The sequence below is a fragment of the Pyxicephalus adspersus genome, chromosome 5 (genome assembly GCF_032062135.1).
Source record: "Pyxicephalus adspersus chromosome 5, UCB_Pads_2.0, whole genome shotgun sequence".
Classification (NCBI taxonomy): Eukaryota; Metazoa; Chordata; class Amphibia; order Anura; family Pyxicephalidae; genus Pyxicephalus; species Pyxicephalus adspersus.
The window spans coordinates 85153647-85177771 of NC_092862.1; the positions used below are offsets into that span (position 1 = coordinate 85153647).

A 24125-nucleotide genomic window follows, 5' to 3' on the forward strand; every position below is an offset into this window, starting at 1 on the left:
AGTGCTTTACTTGACTGTGTCACTCTCACACTATTAGTCAGATTGTTGGATTGAACTGTATTGGTGCAGTCCTGAAATCTACTGTACTCAGGTAGAGTGTTTCACTGTTAGCTAGATAGATACATAGATACATAGATAGATACATTGATAGATAAATAGTCAGTCAGTGTGTTACATACACGCAGCCAGAGGCAGGGTAAAAAAATACAGATATTTAATTCTGATACCACTTGTTATCTATCAAAAAAGACATAAAAATTTCTGTATTTCTGTAAACAAAATACAGATATTTAATTCTGATACAACTTGCTATCTATGAAAATAAACTAAAAATTTCTGTATTTTTGTAGAAAAAATACAGATATTTCATTCTGATCCTACTTGCTATCTATCAAAAAATCCAGAAAAATTTCTGTAAAAAAAATACAGATATGTATTTTTGATACCACTTGCTATCTATCCGAAAGGACAGAAAATGTTATGTATTTCTCTACTAAAAATGCAAATATTTATTTATGAATCACACAGCTCCATTACAAGTGATATAGGCCTCCGAAGTAGATGGAGGTAGAGGGCACTGAGGGAGGTGCTCAGTAAAAAAAATTAGCCAGTTAAACATCTCCATTGCAAGTTATAGACCTCAGAGACAGAGTAGAGGTTGAAGGCCACGAAGGGGAGGAGCAGAAGGAGATGCCGATGCACTTCTTGGTAGTGCTGCATTTTAGGTCCCCTGTATTGGGGCAAGAGGAGTTGTTGTATCTCAGGCTTGTAACGTGGATCTAGTAATGTAGCAATCCAATAGTCGTCAGTCTTTGTTTTTATGTGTTGTATGCGCGGATCTTTGGCTATGCACTCCTGCATGAAGGCTGTCATGTGGCTCAAACTCCCCACAGCTGCGGTAATTCTGGACCCACACTCCTGTGGGTCGAACAGCAGGACAGGGTCGTCCTCCTCCTCCTCCGCCTGGTCTTGCCATCCACAGAACATGCTGCCTTGTGTTTGGGTGGATGGATGCCATGTACCCTCAATATCCTCCTCTGCCCCTTCCTCCCCTTCTCCCATGCCTGCAATGTCCTCCTCATCCTCTTCCATCGCCTTCTTTTTTCTGGATTTGTGGTGCACTATGCCTAGTAGGGACACATGTCCGAGATGATGTTTGAAACGTCATCTCTTGATGCAGCGTCCACTCTGTGTTGTGTCCGAGATCCACCATCATCTGTTCCAGCAGGCATATGATGGAGATGGTGTCACTTACACAGGCCTGATCTCTGCTGATCATCCTGGTCGCCTCTTCAAAAGGTGACAATACAGTGCACAAGTCCTCAATTTGCAGCCACTCCGCAGGGTTGAAGAAAGGTAGTGTAGGTATACGTCTGAAACGAACAGACTCTGCCACATAATCCACCACCGCTTTCTAATGTTCAGCCAGCTGCTGCAGCATGTAAAGGTGGGATTCCAATGTGTGGCCACATCACAAATAACCGGTGCACTGGCAGGTTGAGATTTTGCTGTAAATCCACCAATCTGGCACTGGCTGTGTACGACTGGCGGAAATGCGCTGACAACTTTCTGGCCTTCAGCAACAGTGGCTGGAGGCCTGGGTAAGTCCTAAGGAAGCGCTGTACTATCAGGTTCATGACGTGAGCCAGGCAAGGTACGTGTGTGAGTTTCCCACAACGCAGGGCTGCTAGCAGATTGGCCTCATTGTCACACACGACCTTGCCGGGCTGAAGTCTGTTAGGAGTTAGCCATATGTCCTCCTGCTTCCGCAAGGCACATAGTATGGCTGCGCCCGTGTGGCTGAGGGAACCCAGGCTTCGCAACCTCAGGACTGCGTTGCAACGTCTGAATTGTGCACCAAAATAGCAAACTGCAGGTTGTTGCTGGCGGTGAACAGATGCTGCCGAATGGGAGGTGCTGGGTCTCCACGGCAAAGTGTCCCTGGAGGAAGAGGTTGAGGCACAAGAGTCAAAGGAGGAGGAGGAGGAAGTGGAGGTTGCATGGCGATGTGCTTTGGGCGGAGGTAGGTATGCAGGCCTTGCTGCAGATGCATCTTCCCCTGCTGCCACCAAAGTTACCCAGTGAGCTGTAGAGGAAATATATCTTCCGACTCCATGCTTGCTCGACCAACTGTCGGTTGTCAGGTGCACCTTGCCATAAAATGAGTGCTGCAGGGCTATGGACACATTGCTCTGCACGTGTTTATGGAAGGCAGGAACGCATTTTTCTGCAAAATACTGTTGCTTAGGCATAGCGTACTGTGCATTCGCGCAGAGGAATGTGTAACGGAATGCATTGGAGTCCACAAGCCAGTAAGGGAGGAGCTCTAGCGCAATCAGTTGTGCAATTGCCGCATTGATTAGCTTTGTTTTGGGGTCATTTGGGCCATATTTCCTCTTGCCCTCCAGCATCTGGGGAATGGAAGGTTGGATGCTGCTAATGCTAACCACAGAAACATTGGATGATGGGGTAGAAGTTGTGGGGGATGGCAATGATGCCTGGTCTTGACTGCTAGCAATGCGACAAACGGCAGCCGATCTGCGTTGCAGCTCCTGCTCACCGCTGGTGGAGCCTGAAAAAGGTATTGCTCGGCTACATGGCCCACTCAAATTGCTGTCAGCAGCACGGGTAACTTTGGTGGCAGAAGGAGGGAGGGTAGCGGAGGAAGATCGAGCAGTTTGAGCTTGCTTCTTGGGCGGAGGTGGTTGCACAGAGCTCTGTGCTTTGACCAGGTGTTCCCGCCAGGTTACCAGGTGGTGGCTTTTTAAATGTGTGCTCATGAAACTTGTTCCAAGTTTGGGTTTTTGCCTCGTTTCAAGTGTTGAGCACACAGTTTGCAGATGACCATAGTGTAATCATCACTATGGACATTAAAAAATGCCCAGACGGGCGAACATCTATTTTGGCCGAAAGGTGCTCTGGAGCTGGTGCTCGTGGTGGCGGTCTGCGGTTGTTGAGGCATAGCTGTGGTGACAGGTTCTGACGATGGACGACTATGACTTGTCTCACTAGTACTGTCACGGTCCCTTCCGTGACAGAAGTTTGAGGATCTGTCAGACTAGCTGCATGTGTGATTATCTGACAGCCTCTTTGGTTTTACTTGTTGCTGTGTTGTTTGTAATGACCACTCCCCTTGTATCAGGTGCAGCTGGGGCTCATTACTGCTCTTCCATTTAGTCTGGCCTCACACTTCATGCTGTGCGGTTAATATTCACTACTGGGATGTGAATAGCTGGAGTGTCCTGCCATTCTGAGTTCCTGTTGATTTCTGCTTATAAGATAAGTTGCGGTTCTTTTGGTGTATTGGTGTTTTGTTTAGGTATTTGTTGTTTATTAGGCCTCAGGGGAGACACTGGGTCCTTCATAGGGTAAGGGACCAGCAGTCTCAATCCAGACCCTACTGCTAGGGCTGTGCAGGGCTAGCAGGGCCTAGGTTCCTGGGTATGAGTATCCCTACCTTCAGGGGATGCTCATATGGTTAGGAGTCAGGGCTGGATTAGGGTTTTGCAAGGGGTGACTTTTCCCTAGGTATTTGAGGCCTAGTAGTTTATACACCTTCCTGTTACCCTCCCCTCCCTGTCATTCGTGACAAGTACGTGAAGAATGCAGAGTGTGGCAGCTTTTACCATCTTCCTCCCTCTCCCCCTTTTGAGGGCCCTCTGCAACCTCCTCCTCCTTTTCTTCCTCCTCCTCCTCTTCTTCTTCCTGCCTATGATGATCTCCTTGTTAGCCCCATGTTGGATCAGGGACATCATCAGCATCAGAAGAGACAGTTTCCCTGTATGTGTCAAAAGGAACCAGCAGCCCTTTGGAGCCAGTTTGAATTGGCTCATCTGGCTCAGAGTGTTCTGGTGAAAAATATGTGGGGGGAAAGCCTGTGAACTGACTCTCTTCGTCAGATAAGTGAAACAACTGAGCATCTTGAAGGAATGCTTGTAGCTCGGCCTCTCCAACCCCTCGGTGGGACTCCTCTACATACTGCTGTTCACAGGGCTTTCCAGCCGCTGATGAAAAACTAGGAGGAACAGGTGTATTATGGACTGTTTGGGACACCTGTAAGGCCTGTGTCTGGGATGAAGAGCGGGTACAATCACTTGACCCAGGCTGGGTCATGTACTCCACTACCTCTTGTTCATGGTGTGGTAATAATGGACGCCCACCACCAACAGCAGCGCTTCTTGTTCTTGGGTCTGCAGCTAAAAACAAACTTATACTGCTTTGCATGCCACAAATGCCAAAGCTAACCTTTCCTCTTTGGCCAGACATTGTAGAAATGTTTTGTTTGGCTTGACACCCTGCAAAATACTTTGTAGCTAATATGCTTCACAAAGTGTAAATTTGTAAAGTAAGTGGATTTTTTTTTATTGGGGGGGGGGGGGTGAACACCAAATTGCAAGTGTGCTGTGTGTGTTTTTTATGCAGCACTCTCCTTCAGTGGGGACGCTTGTAATATGCAGCACAGTATACAAAATATATACTGCAGTATACACTGCGTCTGAGTGTCTGTCTCTCCGTACAAGTGTGATACTGTGCATGAAGTCAGGGAGGGTACCCTGCCTCTGGCTGCGTGTATGTAACACACTATCTATCTATTTATCTATCTATTTACATATCTAGCTAACAGTAAAACACTCTACTTGAGTACAGTAGATTTCAGGACTGCACCAATACAGTACAAAGAAGCAGCGGCCTTTTGGAGCCAGTTTAAAAAAAACACCTGTTTATACGGCTCACCGAAGTGCTGAGCCCTAAATGTCTGGTGATATGCAACATGTCCATGTCTGTTGGATTCAAAGCTGGTGAAGTGCTAGAGTACCCAATTCCTAATGTGCGCTGGGACATCATAGAAGGGAATTTCTACAGCACCACACTGGCAGATTTGCACCAATTGGATGTGATTGACGTGCACTTCTACTTACGCTTCGAGCTTTGCTCCAGGGTTAAAGATGCCACCAACTCGAATCAGCTGGCTGATCGGAAGTATACCTGCATCCTGATGGCTCATATTGATCAAGCCTGGGGCGTGCAGCAGGAACAGCAGGAAGAGGAGGTGGTGGGCTCTGAGACGGAGCGTGGACAGCATTGGTAACTGGCATCTAGAACTCGGTACTGGGCAGGCGGCAGCAGTAACAGCATGAGGAGGAGGCGAAGGGCCCTGAGACGGAGCAAGGACGGCATTAAAGGTTGAGGCCATCACCTATATGGACAGTGTCCAAGCTTTAGCTATTGGACACATGAATGGATGAACGAGATTCCAATCTGTCCCTACTTACTATGTAGCAAAACCACATGAAATAGAACGGGCTTGGCGGAATCCATGGGGGAAAAAAGACCCTGTTGAGCTTGAGTCTAGTCTGGCATCTAGAGCTGGGTACTGGGCAGTGGACAGGCGGCAGCAGTAAGAGCAGGAGGAGTAACACAGCCATCCATACTACATCTCAGGGCCCACCACCACTGTAGGGACAGTGGGAATCTCATTCATTCCAATAGCTACACCTTCTACTCTCAATTAAGGATGATGGCCTCAAGCTGTTGCTGCTGCTGCCACCACCTGGCCAGTACCCAGCTCTAGATGGCAGTTAACAATGCTGTCCACACTCTCTCTCAGGGCCTGCCGCCCCCTCCTCATACTGTCACCGCTGCCACCTGCCCACTGTCCAGTACCCAGCTCTAGATGCCAGACTAGACTAAAACTTTGATTTTAGGGTGTTCAGACCCAATCCAAAACTAGACCTGACTAAAGAAAATCAAGATATTATTGGTGGGTGGTTTATTAGCGTTCAGCAAGGGCCATAAAGCCACTTGCATCCAAGAGCATACTAATTTTTGTATCTTCCTCCTAACAACCAGGTACTCTATGATAAACTTTCACACATTGCTTGTCATGTACCAAGGTCAGAATCTTCTAGGTTTTGTTTGGGCAACAGGTACATAGAACTGTAGCTTCAGAAATTGTAGACTTTGTTGAGGATGGCACCCAATTTGAATTTTTATAGCAAGGCATTGCACACACATAAAGCCAGTTTCATTAAGTTTCGAAAGCACTAAATCAGTGCTTTGAGCAGTAGTTGTCTGGTTTATTCCAGTGTCTGTGCAGTATGATCTAGATGAGAACATTTCATCTGCAGGGAGCACTTGCTATGTCGCCCGGGGGTCCATAATTTGTATGTTTAACCTCGGGCTTCTAGACACACTTACTTTTAAAACGGCAACCCTGATGTTCAATTTTACCTAATTTTTATAATATTGACCCCCAAATTTTGAAAGTTATATAAGGTGGGGGAGATAAAATTTGGGGTATAGGCCCATTGGTATACGCCCCCCTGGTAGATTTTTTTCACGGAAGGATTTTTTCGTTAGGACACTGGAACTCATCCTACCTGTGCTGTGCTCTTCTCCCTCCGCCCGGCTCTCATCAGCTGAGAATGGAGCAGCCTCTCCGTTAGGATTAGAGCTGCTAAGAGTAGGGGGAGGGCAAAGAACTATGCTGTTGAACTGCATCTAAGAGAAAATATATGGGAACAAGGGTGATCAATTTAGTACCACTTACTGCCAACCACTGTCAAATTTCTAAACATTGGTTGTTTAGGAAACAGCTGAGCCCTGCAAGCAGGCAAATTTCTGGGTTGCACTTTAGGACTGCACCTAACTTTAGGTTTTACTGCTATCAGGGGTTTCCTTTAATTCCTTTCTGATAAAAGGTTGTCCGGAGGACAGCAAGCAAGAGGACATCTCTCTAATGGCAATGCACACAGAAATAAAAATGTGTTTTTTATTATGTAGATAAATGCTAGAACCATTGTCTATTTTTTTTCTTTTTGTCTGTTTCCCTGTTACAAAATCATTTTCACTTCCTCTCTGATTAAACCTTGACCTCAGAACAGAAAGTGAGGGAAAATCTTTACTTTTAAATATAAATATGGTCATCATGTCAATTAGTTTAGGTCAGCTGTATTACTACTGTATTACAATTGTTTAAAAACAATCCTATTGAAGGTTTTTGCTAGATTGTGAATTCACTAATATTTTTTTTGTTTTTTTTAGGTTTTTCAAGTAGACATGCCCCTATCTGAAGTTATGTTTTGTTCTCAGCACATTGACATTCCACCAGAACTTCCAGAAGTCCTAAAGCAATTCACAAAGGCTGCCATTAGGACCCAGCCTCATGATGTCCTCCAGTGGTCTGCTGCGTAAGTAATGAACTGTTCAAAATCTGGTAAAATACATTTTAGGAAGAATAGATTTCACTTTATTACATAGTTACATAGTAGGTTAGGTTGCAAAAAATCCATCAAGTTCAGCCACTAGGGAAATAAACATATCCCAGATATAAAACCCTATTAGACAAAGATGGTCCAGAGGATGGAAAAAAAAACCCTGGTACAATTTGCTTCAACGGGAAAAACCGACCTACCTGATTCCATGATGCAATCGGATGTTCCCTGGATCAACAGTCTCTGTTATCTTTACTTTAAATCCTTAATGCCCAGTTGTATTCTGTGCTTCTAGAAAAGCATCCAGCTTTTTCTTAAAGCAATCTATAATAGTTGCTGAAACTACTTCCTAAGGGAGCCGATTCCACATTTTCACAGACCTTACAGTGAAGAATCACTTCCTTATTCGGAGCTTAAACTTTTTTCCTCCATACACAGAGTGCCCTCTTGTTTTTTGTAATGATCTCAACTTGAATAATTGGGAAGAGAGTTCTCTATATGGACCATTTATATATTTATACAGGGTGACCATATCCCCCCTTAAACATCTCTTCTCAAGGGAGAATAGGTTCAATTCAGCTAAACTCTTCTCATAGCTGAGCTCCTCCATTCTTTTTATTAGTTTAGTTGCCCTTCTCTGCATTATCTCCAATTCCACAATGTCCTTTTTGTGAACTGGTGCCCAAAACTGGACTGCATATTCTAGATGTGGTCTGACCAGTGCTTTGTACATGGGCAGGATTATGTCTCCATCTCTGCAGTCTATTCTTCTTTTATAACAAGAAAGTACCTTACTAGCTTCAGATATTGCAGCTTGGCATTGCATACTGTTATTAGGTATATGATCTATCAGAACCCCTAGATCCTTTTCCATTTCTGACTCCCCCAAATGTTGCAATGTGTCTCTCAGTCAGGTCTTAATTGGCATAGCGAGAAAAGGTACTCCTAGGTTTTGGAAATGGTGGCCAAAGGTTGCCTTTTAACTCAAATATGGACACAGTGAAAAATTAATGGAGTACCAGAACTGTATTGTGTATTGTGAACTATAAATATATAGTTCCTGTCCCGCCCGCCTGCAAATTATATTTTTAAATAAGGATTTCCATTTCCTTATATTTAAGTTACAGTGATGTCATATCTTCTCCATGTAATAGTGCTCTATGATCATGGCTGATTGGAAGACCTAGAAAGTTACTGTGCCTAGCAATACAGGACCCAACCTTAGTATGCATCTCTAATGCCCTCAGCCCTGATGTCAGTCCTCTTGGGATTGAACCTTGGTCTTCTGGGTTGTTGAACTGTTAATTTGCATGGCTGCCATTAAGACCTTTGATAACTTACCTGATCTTTGCTTCATGATTCCTGGATCCTGATCACTGGATTAATGTGCACCTGCTGCTGTGACAATTGTTTTCAATTTGAACTCTGTAGCTTCCTTTTACTTTTGCCTGAATATTCTGGTTCATTCCATGATCTAGTGCACTGACTTCTCTCAACTATTGCTGCATAATTATTGTCATTGAGACTTTTGCATTGACTCTATCCTGCTAGATTGCCTGACAGGGCAGGTACTTCAGGGTTGGGGAGGAAATGGCAAGCTTATATTGGATGTCCATCAACCAAGACAGGCTGTATCTGACTTGCTGCATTTTTTTGTGCATTTTGAAAAGTTTGCAGTGTGCAGTAAAATGGGAGAGAAGCCTGTGTTACAATTGTATGAGGCTGAAGGTAAGACTTGATTTAAGCTTTAAATAAGTTCAAAATACAAAAATATGATGACTCCAAATGTTGGTTGGCTGTCCAGGCAGCATCTGGAAATAATCATACTAATACTATCAGGTTCCCTACACATTTACTAACCCAGTGCAGCTTTATAAAATACTGTTTAACTCTGATAAAGGGGGGGGGGCACTTTAAATCCACAAAACATGTTTCTTTTTTATGATACAGAATTCTGAATAAGATGAAATCTTTAAATAGATCTTTTTCTGACATTTTGAAGGTATTTTGGTAGTTTGTCAAAGGGAGAGTCTTTGCCAGTAAAGGAACGAGTTGAAATGATGGTAGCAAATACAAAGACCACTACTGGATTAACTCTAGGACTTCTAAAAGTGTTACATAAACAAGTAAGTAAATGTCTGTTTTTTGATGGTTGTTTATAGCAATGTGGCGCACTGGCACACTTCTAAAACTGATTCTGTCACCAACTATATACCAAGGCACTTTCTGTTTTTACAATTTATTAGGATATAACGTGATCGTGTTTTTTCTTTAATTTCTTAAAATTATAGAGCTGTAGTAAGCTTAAAAATTAAAAAAAGGTCAAACAGAAGTTGCTGCAATGTACAAAAATATAAAAAAAATTGTACTTATTGAGAACTCCAGCACTGTAACATCCAAATCAGTAAAATGGGTTAAAACAGTAGTAGCCTCAAATATTCAGAACACCTGAAAAGAAAGCAAATGCTGAATGAATTCCCTGTGTATGTTTAAAAATCTTTTATACATGATTTTATAAATCTTACCTGCTTTACCAATGAAATTTGATCTGGAGGTCTGGATCACTCATCTGGAAGACATGCACCTGGAGGCCCCATCAGAGGATTGACAGGCCCTCTCAGAGGTTACTGGTGATACAGATGCCGCAGCAGTGCAGATTTGTGAAAGCCTTTTTTTTTTTTCACCCCCAACACCATCTTGCTCTGTCCTCACGATGGGCTGATCCACAATATGGGAAATAGGAAACTGTGTATGGCCTGTAGCCCCTTGAAAGACTGAGAAGCTGACCTCAGGGGAGACCGAATGCCCTATACAATGAACTAGACCTATGGGGCACACCCCATTTGTTACCCCCATGCTGGACAAGGTGGAATCTCTGCTGGTTTTTTACCATGCGGAAGTGACTGGACAGCATTTATTCTACCTTTTTACCTGACAGTACAGAGAAGGTCTTTTAGCTAAATTAAAAACGCAAGCTCTTTTTGGAGGACATAGGCAGCCCTTACTTCTGGAGATCCCTTATGTACTGGACAATGCATTACTCAGCGCAGGATGCTGAGATGTACATGGGCAGGAGTTGCGCCATCTCAGCCTGGTCATTCAGTATGGCCAAAAATCTGACCCCCAGAAGGTGAAAGAAGATAGCAGTGCCCATGCTGGAGCAAGAACAGGTGAGTGTAAATAACAAATTGTGATCTAGCTGGTCTGGTTATTTTTTTGTGGAATGAACAACGCCTGTCCCTTCTGCAATAAAGGACCTGCCTGGTCACAAGTTTTTATTTTTTGTATTTACTTCCACTTCAAGAGCACCTGAGCTGAATTCAGTGGGACATGGTTTCCTTAGATGGAGTTTTTGTATTTGATTCCTCCGAGTAAAGGATGCTGTCTGGACCCAGTATGAAGTAAAGTACCAATTCTACTTACAGTAAATGGTAGGAGCTGGACACGCTGACCTTCCCTCTTCACTTTTTACCCCTTCCTTTTATGCTCTATCCCTTCACCTCCCATTCCCTTCTTCTTTCTAATTTCACAACCTTCCCCATTCCTTTAAATCTTTTTCTCCCTTCTTAGATTTTTTATTTTATCTTTTCTTTGTTTCTTTGCTTTCTGTCTCTTACAAGTTTTCAAAATGGAAAATGGTTTATAAAAAAATAAGAAAACATTAATATGCCTCATTTAGGACACATAGTCATTACTGATGGCAGTGTATGGCTTTACTGACTTGGTTGTTGTGTTAACTTAATTACTGCTGTATGTCTCAGAACTTTTGTCAATGTTAGTCCTCTTTGTTGTAAATAAAGAAAGTTAAAAAAATATATATATTTTTTCTAAAACCAGGGAATAACAAATTACCTAGTCTCTTCTGGACTTTCTTCATGACGGCAAACTTTCTGAAAAAGATAATAATTTAAAGAGTTTTTTTGTCTGTTGGGTTTTATTTTAACTTAAATCTTAATGTGTTCTATTTTGCACATATTAGATTACAAACCCAAAATAATGTATATGTACAGGAGTTATATAATTACGATTGTAGGCACAAATGACCTGGCATGATAAGAAGTTAAAAAAAAAAAACGCTTTTATTAGAGAAATAACTAAAACAAGAACAAATACATGGCCTCAGGGCAAGACAGCTTCCCAAACTGTAAGGAACGAGTAAGAAAGTGAAAAAATAGTATATACTTCAGGAATCTGTATTTCTAATCCTAGCTATCTTGAATCTACTCAACCATGACTTGGTCCCATGTATTGTACTACGCCTTGTCTGTCCGACTGCTATCCAATCCCAGCTCCATTCTGTTTAACCCTGATTGCTGCCACTCCTGACCTTGGCCTGTTTGACTACATTTTTGTCTTTTAATTTTTTTTACTATTCTTCAGCTCAATAACAGTTAGCTGCCACCAGTTCTGACATGTGTGAGGACTGCAACATGGGCAACACTTTTTGAAGTTCATCACCCCTTGCAGGGTGCACTGGTGAAGCCAGAGAGTTCCATGACATGGACAAAACAGATTGGTTTGATTTTTCAGCATAGGCCTAAAGCACAACTCAATCCCTCTGCAATCAGATTCTATTTGGTCCTACGCTGTCCTAGATTTATTCCTCTCGACATGGAGGAACCATCGAGCATCATCATCATCTGGAGTTCCCTTCCAGGATCTCCTCACGTCACCTGATCACGCACTGCATAAACACAAGATCAACAGTTGTTTCCCCCTAAAAATGTACATTGCAGGGAAAGCCCCTTCTGCTTGTGCCCTAAATGGGCAAGCACAAAAAGAACAGCCTTAAGCCTTCTGAGATATGTGACATATGTATCCCATGAGGCTCTGGCTTTCCCATTTAGTCTTTACCGTTGCAGCAGTTATGATGAAAAGAAGAGGTCCTCATATCCAAAAAATGTATTTTATTTATATAGAAGGGCAAAGGGACAGCCCAAATAGGGCTGTTGTGTTGGTACTTTCACCATGAGTGCCAGATCACCTGAAAAGTGCATGAGAAGAAGTGTTCATTATTTGTTCATTAACCTATATGTTAATGATGATCTATCAAGAGTTGTAGACATAGGTATATGTGGCTTATGCCAATATTTAGCAGCCAGCAGAAGGATTAGAAATAGTTTTTGTTGTAAAGGCAACCTTCATGAAACATTTAACAACGCCATCAAAGCAGTCATCTCAAAGCGGTCCCATAAATTCACAACTGCCATCCAAAATTGGTAGGCCACTGAGCAATCCCACCATGTATGTGTAAGTGTATGATGATATCAGAGTAAAGAACTTAAAGGAAAGCTTTCACTGATCCTAACTGGGATAAAATATCAATAGTACAATAATTCAAAATCTCCCTCCTTTTAGACAATAACTTTGGGAGTATTGGGATTGTAACTGTCCTTTTATGGTATTAACAAGGGACAGGTGTTGAATCAGGTGCCACATCCAACTTTCAACATACATCAACACAATTTGCACACTTACCTCTTCCTCGCTAAAACACAGGTGCCTCTCTCCTGTACATGTGGGCAGTTCTGACCCTGAGCACACCCATCCCACCAGCCAATCAGAAAATAGCCTCTTAATCGCCCCTGGCTATTTCTGGATTTCAGGCTCTATGCCCTGGCTTTGTTCCTGACCTCTCTTGCTTGCTGCCTGTCCCAGCCCTGACCTTTTTTGACCATTCTCTTGCTAAGTGATTTGGTACCGTGCATTATCCGGCCAACCCAGGTGTACCCAAGGACCGAAACCTGGCAGCAGCCAGCAACACAGCATCCTCACCACTACGGACTCTGGAGAAGACCTGGCTGCTGCTTAGATTCTGCACCTTGGCCCTTTTCAGGGCTCACACCAGTACTGTGCAGGCTGTAGCGCCCCCTAGAGGTTCCATCTCTCCCAGCATAACACAATTATTGGTCTTTAAAGGCTCCATCAAACAAATTGCATCTCACAATTTCTAGAATTAAAGTATAATTATTAAAAAATGGGAAATACACTCCTCATGATACAAATATCGTACATCCAGTTTCAGGTCGCATGCAACGGATTTCACAAAATCAGCTTCATCAGGAAAAATAAAACTTGTATCATATTAAAAATCCACATGTTTAAAAACAAAGACATTTTTCACTAATAATAATAATAATATTATTATTGTTCTTATTTTTATAAATCAGGATTTATTTAGCACCAACATATTACGCAGTGCTGTACATTAAATAGGGGTCGCAAATGACAGATGAATACAGACAGTGACACAGGAGGAGAGAACCCTGCCCTGAAGAGCTTTAGTGTATTTGTCATGTGTCCTCCAAGGGAACCCAGGCACCAAATTTGATATCCACAAGCAGCCCAGGAAGATATTTATATTATTTAAATAAATTGTGTACAGCTTTAGAACTTCTCAAAAAATCTCTTTGTAAATCTGTTTCTCTATGTATAATGAAGTATCAAATCCTGGAGTCATCCACTGTCATGTCCTGGGCTGTCTGCAGAGACTTTCTTTGTTGCAAAATCACATATATGACAAAAAACAATTGTATTTAACAGCTGAATATTCTGGCATTGCAAAATATATCTCCCAAAAATTAATTAATACTTTGGTACTATTAAAAATTGGTTATAACTTTCTTTTTATCGGGTCACAATTATACTATATATATATATATATATATATATATATTATAATCATCAAATCTTCCATAACAATTGCAAGCTCTTTTTGACCAAACCTCCTTGTTACATTATATTATGAAAACAAATTGTAATTGTTAGTATGAGATTATATTATTTGCATATTACCAGCAACTTTCTTTCGGTGAAGCTTTCTGATTCTACCACTAGAGAGCCACCTAAGAGTTAATCTTTTTTTTTTTTAGCAAGTTAAACACTAAAACATTGAATACTGAATGTGTATTGTGGATGTACAGGTAGATTTGTGTAAACTGTCTGGTCTGTGCCCTTGTAAACATCTTGTGCCCTTCTTCTCTCACTTTTTGGGGTGGAAGTGACCTGATAAGAAAGTTATGAAATTTGTAATCTCATACTAACAATTGCAAGTTTTTTTCACATTATAATGTAACAAGGAGGTTTGGTCAAAATGAACTAGCAGTGGTCACATAACGATTTGATTGGTTAAGATAACTGTATAATTGTTGACTCCAGGAATCAAAGAATTGAGTGATGACGCTGACATTTTCTGGATATACTTAAAGAAATGCAAGTTTCTCTCTGCCTGACTCTTCCCAGTTAGATGGTATGGAAATGGGCACTCCTTGGGGTAAACCAAGTCATGTGATCTTGCTGCTGTAACTGTTGCTGTTTTAGACCATTGTATGCATCTGATAAAAATAAGTACTAATTTTTAATTAGGCAATGCCTGAGTGTTTTGTGTGATTCTTTAACCCTTCCTGACACCTGTAGTCCCACAAATACTTTTTATTAATATTATTTTTTTTATTAAACAGGATTTATTTAGAGCCAACATATTAGGCAGCGCTGTACATTAAATAGGGGTTGCAAATGGGTGGGCAAGTTTGAAAAAATGGGTTTTGAGTACTCTTTTTTTAAATGAGCAGAAAGTAGGAGCAAGCCGAATAGGATGAGGAAGTTTGTTATATGTTCCACCCGAAAGATAAGCCCCAATGGATAATCAAAGAGGAGTGGACTCCTATTTGCCCAGCCTGTGGTTACATATAGTGTATCTGTGGGAGAAAGAAAAAGAGGGAGGGAAAGCCAGGCTTTTGAAGGGCAACCAGTGTTAAATTTAAAAACAGAAAATTTTTTGTTCCAACAACCTAATTTAAAAGATTGAGAGCTGTGTCTCTATCAATGAATCCTAGGCTAACATATAACCACTAGTTTTGCAAAAAATAGCAATATGGTGTAGTATCCTACTGGGTTAGCGGTGGCATTAAGGTGTTCCACCCATCCTAGTCCTATAGGATGAGGAAGACCATTCCAGAGAGTTTGGGCAGCTCTTGAAAAGTCTTGGAGCCGTGCTTGTGCTGAGTTTGGAAAGTCAGTTGTAGGTCATCGGAGGAGCAGAGATTGTAGAGGAGAAAGTCTGGTTAGTGGAATACCAGAGAGGAGGATGTTACAGTAGTCCAGATGACAGATGATAACAGAGTGTACAAGGAGTTTGGTGGTCTCTGGGACAGGTAGGGGCGGATTTTGGAGATGTTATGTAGGTAAAAGTGACAGGACCTGGAAATGTTACAAAATTACAAAACAAAATTAAAGATTCTCAACACTTGTACATAGAGAATAATGTATGACTAATTAGAAACTCAAGACTAGACAAATTTAGCCACTTTCATTGTACAAATCTAGAAATCCCTGCAACCTGGTTTACAGGGTGAAATTATATTATTATTGCAAAGTTCTCTACCCATACTTTGTGATGTCAAACGTTCTAGCGTTTGGTTATGATCCCAATACAGTGCTTGTATATTAGACAAACAGTTACACTATACAGCTAAATGAACGAGGTTTTATTTATTTTACAGTTAAGTGTTTCATGAAGTATGCCTTTAAAGGGACAAATCTTATTTATAATATTGTGGTTTCTGTCTGAACTATCACCTGTCTCCAAAGACAAAGATCATTTACAACAAACTTTGCCTTGACCTGGCAGTCAATAGGTCGGTGCAAATAGATAAAGTGTATTTAAAGACAAAAACTTTTTTAAGCTGCACGCTTGTTTCAGATGTGCGATTAAAACATTAGCTTTACATCCAATTAATTAGCATTCTTTTATATAAGTTCAACAGTGACAGTTTACATTAACTTTTAGTGGTAAATCTGCTTTTCTATTCTGTGTGTGTATTTATATATTCATTTTCCTTGAAGGTCATTGAAAATAAATACTGCAGCATCCGGCCTATCCTTTTGTACAGTTAGACCTCCCCTTTTCAAAACTGTGCCTTCCTACATAAAGTACTTTTACAGAGTAGGAATAGTTACTTTCAGCGTAATCAAAGTATACATAGTTACAGTTAGGGATTTACTTTGGGGCTTACACAATTAGAGTGTTTTTGATTTCTGCAGAATGAAAGATGGGTAAAGTTGGAATCCTGGCTTGCAGAATACATACTGACTGATATAAACAAACTCTTGGTCCTTATTCCAATCAGTAGTGTGTTTACATTTGTACACTGAGCTGCCTTTGAACCTGACTTACTATGTAACTATGTAACCCACACACCAGTGAGTGAGAGAAAATTAAATTTATGAGCTATAAATCCTTGTAAAGCATGACCTATATTTGGTCCATTTACATAACACAACCTCATCTTTTTATATTGTGCATTCCACCCTCAAAAAAGAATAAGATTTTATAGTGTTTGTGTGGAATAAAATGAACTTGGGTGTATTTTAATAAAAATTTGTGTTTAATTAACACTTATACTAATTTTGTATGAAAAAAAAATTATCACACTTTAAAGGATATAAACTTACAGGATTGAGGGGTCGTCTTTAAAAAAAAAAAAAAAAAAATTATTTTTTATTATAAAAGAATTTAGGAATATGTGCAAAAAACAAAACCATATGGTTCCAGCAGCAAAATAGTTAAGCAAATTTTAGATTACAACTATGAAGTGGGGAACATACATTTATTTATATTCATTTATTTCTTCCTTTTTTTTATAGCTGTCTTTGAAGATAATTGTAAATAAAGATGAACTGGAGCAAAAGTGGAAAGATCTTTGCCTACCACAAGCACAGCTGCAAAGTATTTTGGAACTGGTTAATTTTGGAAGAGAAGTTGAATGGCTAAAATTTTTGGCTCTTGCATGTAGTACGCTTGGTGAGGTGAGTTGTCTTCAAGAGTTAAACTATATTTGTGTAATTATAAAATGAACATTGATAGCTAGTCTCTAAAAATCCAATTTTTTAAATCAGAAATTTTTGATCCTCACAAATTGCTGTTATTGGGACTTGACAGTGCAGATTTTTTTCAAAATTAGTGTGCTTCAATGTGCCACCGGTGTAAGAAAGGATATTACTGGGGCTCTCCAATGACCATCAAGTCAAGAAAAGTATTTTTGGGGGGCAAACCAAAACCTAAAAATATTAGTTTTACTTTATAACTTGTACATGACAAAGTGCATTCCTCATTTAGATGTCCAGGTTTAGGGGGTTCATCTTTTATTGGAGGTCAGTTTAAATCTGAGTGTATATTGTTAATTATGCCACTCTGGACACTGACTTAATGTGCAGTTATACATTAGAATTTTTTTTTCTCAAATTCTTTTTATTTTCAGTTTATACAATATTATAATACAAAAACCACAAAGAAAAATTAAACTATAGCACAATTACAACAAAACCAGCCCAACAAACAAAATAACTAACAAAGCATTTACAAAAAAAACATAACAAGAGAAAAAAGATTAACCCTATTTAAAAATTGTTGTCACAATGGGACATTCCCAAAGTTATATCAGAATATCAGTGAAAAGTGTCACAGCTGCCTAGGAGGTGGACGAGGTATCTGCATCTTCCATCCAACCACCCCAAACTTTTGTAAAAATATTAAACTTCTAAGCCCCTGCTAGCATACGTAGTAAGGAGGTGTTTACCAGGGCCTTCCAGCTGCCAGTGTGGGTGGAGAAGATTTCTATCTAGGACTACTTTCCATGCATAATAACTGTCACGCACAGAGAGACAGGACCACTAGGGAGGTGTTGGAGGTGGAGGTGCCCTGAGAGGTGTTGCGAGCCCTGAGAAGGGCCAAGCCGCAGAGTCTAAGCCGTAACCAGGTTTTCTCCAGAGCCTCTGATGGTGAGGATGTTGCGCTGCTGGTTACGGCCAGGTTGTGGTCCTTGGGCACACCAAGGTGGGCAAGCACGGTATCAAATCACCAGGCAGGAGGATAGTCAAGGAAAGCTGGGGTCGAGACAGGCAGCAAGCAAGGGAGATTAGGTCACACGCCAGGGGTCCAAAGCCAGGGATCCAGGGGACAGACAGCAATGACACAGGGGCCAGTGCGGGCACAGGGAACACTGGAGACTCTCAAAATCTCTGGTGCTCTCTGATTGGCTGAGGAACGGAAAATCCTGATGACGCTTGAGTGGCTGCATTCATTGATCAGTACAGCCCGTGGGACTTTTTTTTTTTTAAGGAAAATTCGATCTCAATCGGCAAATTTACACTGGCTGTTCTCGTTTACAATTTCCGTAAGCGAGAAAGGCTAAATTCACAGTGAGATTGAGTTTAAAAATCTCGCTCACTCATCCCTAGTAAAGAGTATCCCTGGAGTATTAATACACCTGGTGATGATGATGTTTAGCCATATTATTTCTATTCCTTCATTATCTGATAAATGAATACCATTTAGAAGCTTTTGCTATTACTGTTATCGAACATATTCATATTTAACAATAAGTAACTTTCTCTCTATATAACAGATATCTAAATCTGAGATGTAGTTCAACAAAGCTGGTTCATAATTTCTTATCTGATATTAGAGTATTCTTGTTAACATAATGGTATTTTACCAATTTGTAAGATAGTGTCAATAAATGAAATTAGAAAGTGAGTTACTTACATTCACGTTGGTAGAAGAGGGGTCTAATAAAAGATCAGTAAGATGGTTCAAGCTGCAGTTTACACTAATAATAAAGAAATTGATGAATGATGTTAGGTAACTAATTCCCAATAAATACAAAAAAGGGTGGTAGGTTTTTGATAGGATATATACAAGCATAGTTCTCCCCAGAGGGTTTTAGCCGGTTGCTCCGCCCGGCTGATTTAAATACCCCGCCCAGCTCTCGAAAGCTCTCATCCTGGGATGCACGAATCTCGGTGAAGCTGCTCCGTGCTCTGTGTCATCAATTTGCCGTGTTTTGCCACACCCCCTTTTTTACCACCCGGCTACAGCTTCCTACCACCCGGCTGAAAAAAATTTCTGGGGAGAACACTGTACAAGTAAAGCTGGAAATGGTTACATATCCAGGTCTAATTAGTTGCTTTGACTTCATACCGGAGGAGTAAGACTGTAAAATACAGCAGTAATCCCCATCTATGTGAAAAGAAAAAGGGGGGGGGGGGGGTTTGCAGTCAGGCAAATTTAGAATCAGAGTGTACCAATTCAAATTGGATAAGTATGTTTAAAAGTTACATAGGGATAGGTAGACTTACCAGAGAAGATGCAAGATGCAGGAGTTTCTATAAGTATGAGGCAGGTAGTAAGTGTGGAGTCTATGTGTATTTGCAGCCAGAGGGCTGTGTTTATTAGGAGCCCATCTAATAAGGCATGGCATCTGTTTATTTCCGGTTGTCGCACACCGGGCCAATCAGGTAGGGAGTTCACTGTAACGTTTCACAGACTCCATATCAGTCAGAGGGGAAACACCCTGCCCATGTTGGACTCGCGTCACTCCCTGACTGAAAGGTGATCCTACCTTTGGGGAGGATCACACGGGGGAGATAAGACCAGTGTCCTAACAAAAAAAAAAACTACCCGTTAAAAATAACTACCAGGGGGTTTTTACCAATAGGTGTGTACAATGACTTCATCGTTAGGAAAGTTTCACTTTCACTGACTTCTGCATGTCACGTACTGTAGCCTTACATCTCTACCACTGCAGCCTTACATTTCTCCCAGTACAAACCTCCATATCCCCAGAACAGTATGTCCTACCGACCTGAAATGTTCTAACTAAAAAATCTACTCCTGAAATAAATCTACCAGGGGGCGTGTACAATGAGGTCATCGTCAGGAAAGCTTCACAGCTGTCATTGTGTATGAATGCAGCATGTCATGTACTGCAGCCCTACATCTCTCCCAGTACAAACCTCCAAATCTCCTTAACAGTATGTCATACCAACCTGAAATGTTTAGGGTACACAGGGGACCCTCAAAGCTAGCAGTACCCCAAATTCCATCTCCCCCTTTAACATCTTTTAAAACATACGGTAATTTTGGAGGGTGAAAGGATAGACAGGCTTTTGGAGGCAAATTAGAAAGTGAATAGTATTTTAATAATGTATAGTATACTCCTATACTTTACACAAATCAAATAGGTTGTGACACAAAAGATGAATTAAATGCATTTACTGAAGTTATGTCTAATAACAGCATGATGGGTATAAATAAATCAAATAATAGAAAGAGGAAAAGCAATAAGCTCAGTTTCAACGCTAAATCCAACATGTTGTAATACATAGAGTTAAATAAATATTATGCTCAGATGCTATACTTGAAACCTGTGAACTCTATATAAGTACGGTATATTATACATTATTAAAATAATACCATTCTCCTACTAATTTGCCTCTAAATCCTGTCTATCATTTCACCCTACAAAATTACTATATAACTCAGGCTAGGCAATCTAGAATACCACTAAGGACAAAAGATAGGAACCCTACTCGTTGTTCACCCCTTTGCCTATACTTCAAAATATAGTGGTCATAATTATAAAAAAAATTGTTAAAATTGAACATCAGGGTTGCTGTTTTAAAAGTAATTGAAGTAAGCAAGGAGGTGCGAACCCCAAATTTATATGATCATACTACACTACACAATGTCATACAACACTACCCTGTCCCCTTCCCATCTTTGAACCTAAATTGGGGGACATTTGTGAGTAACAACCCCTAAAATTTAATCGTTAGGCCATTGTCAGAACATAAAATCTCGGGCTATCAAAAAAATCTACCCTGTTACACATTGCCGAAGGCATCAAGCACCTGAACCCCAATTTCTCAGGAACTGGGGTAACAGGTGAACAACATTATAGGTGCAAGTGGGGGACACCTGTGGCTAACACCCCCTAAAATTTCATCATTATGGCATCGTCAGAATATAAAGAACTCTGCCCATCAAAAAAATCTACCGTTACACATTGCTGGAATTGGGTTTCAGGTGCTAGAAGCCTCCAACAGTGTCTAACAGGGTAGATTTTTTTGATGGGGTTTTAGCCATGGGTGTCTGCCACTAGCACCTCTAATTTTGTTCACCTGTTACCCCCTATTCCTGAGAAACTGGGGTTCAAGCGTTAGAAGCCTCCAGCAATGTGTCACATAGTAGATTTTTTTAATGGGCCGGGATTTTATGGTCTCACAATGGCCTAATGAAATTTTAGAGGATGTGAGCCACAGGTGTCCCCCATGTGCACCTCTAATTTTTTTCACCTGTACCCCCCCCCCCCTTTCCATTCCTGGGAAATTTGGGTTCAGGCGTTACAAGCCTCCAGCAATGTGTACCATGGTAGATTTTTTTGATGGGCAGGGATTTTTATGTTCTGACAATGGCCTAACAATGAAATTTTAGGGGATGCGAGCTACAGGTGTCCCCTAATTGCAACTCTAATTTTGTTTACCTGTACCCCCCCGTTCCTGAGAAATTGGGGTTCAGGTGCTAGAAGCCTCTAGCATGGTGTAACAAGGGTGGATTTTTTTGATGGGCACAGTTCTTTATGTTCTTCCGATGCTGTAGCGATGACATTTTAGGGGGTGTTAGCCACAGGTGTCCCCACTTGCACCTCTAATTTTGTTGTCCTGTACCTCCCCTTCCTGAGAAATAGGCGTTACAAGCCTCCAGCAATGTGTAGCATGGTAGATTTTTTTGATGGGCAGGGATTTTTATGTTCTGACGATGGCTTGGCAAAAAAATTTTAGGGGGTATTAACCACACTAGCACCTCTAATTTTGTTCACCTGTTATCTCCTGTTCCTTAGAAATTGGGGTTCAAGCATTAGAAGCCTCCAGTATTGTGCAACAGGGTAGATTTTTTGATGGGCAAATTTTTTTATGTTGTGACAATGACCTTAAGAATTAAATTTTAGGGGGTGTTAGCCACAGGTGTCCACCACTAGCACCTCTAGATTTGTTCACCTGTTCCCCCCCCCCCCCGTCCCTGAGAAATTGGGGTTCAGGTGCTGGAATCCCCCAGCAATGTGTAACAGGGTAATTTTTTTGGATGGGCAGAGTACTTTATGTTCTGACGATTGCCTAACGATGAAATTTTGGGGGATGTTAGTCACAGGTGTCCCCCACTTGCACCTACATTTTTGGTTTGTATATCTCCCCGTTCCTGAGAAATTGGGGTTCAAAGTCGGGAAGGGGGCAGGGTAGTGTACTATGACATTACTAGTTTTGTGACAGTTAGGTAAAAATTTAGGGTTCGCATCTCCTTGCTATGTAAGTCGCCCCGGGGGCTCCATAATTTGTATGTTTATTTTCGGGCTTCTAGACACACTTACTTTTAAAACTGATGTAAGTGATGTAACACTGATGTTCAATTTTCACTAGTTTTTATAATTATTTTCAAAGTTGTTAAAAGTGGGGAGATGAAATTGGGATACTGCTAGCTATGAGGGTCCCCTGTATACCCTGAAAATTTCAAGTCGGTACAACATACTGTTTAGGAGATATGGAGGTTTGTACTCGGAGAGATGTAAGGCTGCAGTACATGACATGCAACATTCATACGCAAACACAGCTGTGAAACGTTCCTGACGATTACGTAATTGTACACGCCCCCTGGTAGATTTATTTCACAGGTAGATTTTTTTGTTAGAACACCAGCCAAGCACGGGCTGAGGATGATAGCCCATGCATAAGCCGTGGCGCCGCTAGAGGTGGCACTGGGTCCTGTGCAAGTGCCTGTGTTGACACATGGGACCTCAATATTGAGGAAATAAAGTTTGATGATTGGGCCTAATGAATAGAAAGAATGAAATGAATATTTAAAATTAAAATCAGATATGAAATCATTGCAGATATCCCAAGGAAATAAATATCCTCACATATATATTTTAGTGGAATATCCACTTTATATCCATGCATAGAAATGTCATATGTTCTTGATTAGTTCAGGTTTCATATGAGTGAATATCTTTAGAATGCAAAAATGCATAGATAGAAATTTACAGTATGTTGAAGAGTGTGTGTGTGTGTATATATATATATATATATATATATATATAATGTGTATATTTATGTATATATATGTGTGTGTGTGTATGTGTGTATATATATATATATATATATATATATATATATATATATATATATATATATATACACATACAGTGGTACCTTGGTATAAGTCCCTAATTCGTTCCAGATCTTTTCCCATTAAAAATAAAAGGAAAATGAATAATCCATTCCCATGAAAAAAAATCCTGTTGTTATTGGCATAATATACATTGATACTAAAATAATACTATAATATATAAATACAAAAGCAATTAGATGAAATAAATGAAAATTTAACCTCTCTTTACCTTGCTGAGAAGAGTCGAGTGCCTACTAGAATGGTGCTGAGAAGGAAGGAGGAGGAGATGTTCTGTAATTCACAGGTAGTTATAGTGCAGATTGTTCACTCAATGGTAGCAACTGGCGTACTGACTAAATAAGGGTAGCGTGCGGTGTTATGACTCCTTTTTACCCATACAAGTTCTAGCAAAAAGGTTGTATACCAAGCAAGATTTTTCTTGTCCAAACGGGACTTATACTAAGTTGGGACTTATACGGAGGTACCTATATACATACACATATATATATATATATATATATGTACAAGGGAGTGCTGAGAAAATCCTGTCTTTGCCCAGAAAGAAGAGAGCCAGAGTTATGAAATAACACATTTATTCAACATTGTCCCTCCTGAGACTGATGCATTTGGTACAGCGTAGTTGCAGCTTTTCTAGACTGTTCAAAAAAGTCCTTTGGTTGGGCCGCAAACTAGTTCTCGGCGGCATCTTTGACGTCAGAAATGTCCTCAAAATGTTGTCCCTTCAGGTGTTTCCTCAAATTCAGGAACAGATAATAGTCCAAAGGGGCCAGGTCAGGTGAGTAGGGGGGATGGTGGACCCAGGGTGTTCAATTTGGCAGCCACAACGTTGGACGTGTGCGCAGGTGCATTGTCCTTCAAAAAAAGGATCCCTTTGTTAAACTTTCCAT

At 40.7% G+C, this 24125-nt stretch overlaps 1 protein-coding gene across 1 annotated transcript in view; it reads left to right on the forward strand.

Annotated features, from left to right (window-relative positions):
• ROPN1L (rhophilin associated tail protein 1 like) overlaps positions 1-24125 on the forward strand; it is a 51363-nt gene that overhangs the window by 8424 nt on the left and 18814 nt on the right. Inside the window, exons 2-4 of the mRNA XM_072411975.1 lie at positions 7045-7190; positions 9217-9340; positions 16860-17021. Coding sequence (XP_072268076.1) covers positions 7060-7190; positions 9217-9340; positions 16860-17021 — 417 coding nt within the window. The 5' untranslated portion in view covers positions 7045-7059. The remainder of the gene's footprint in view (positions 1-7044; positions 7191-9216; positions 9341-16859; positions 17022-24125) is intronic.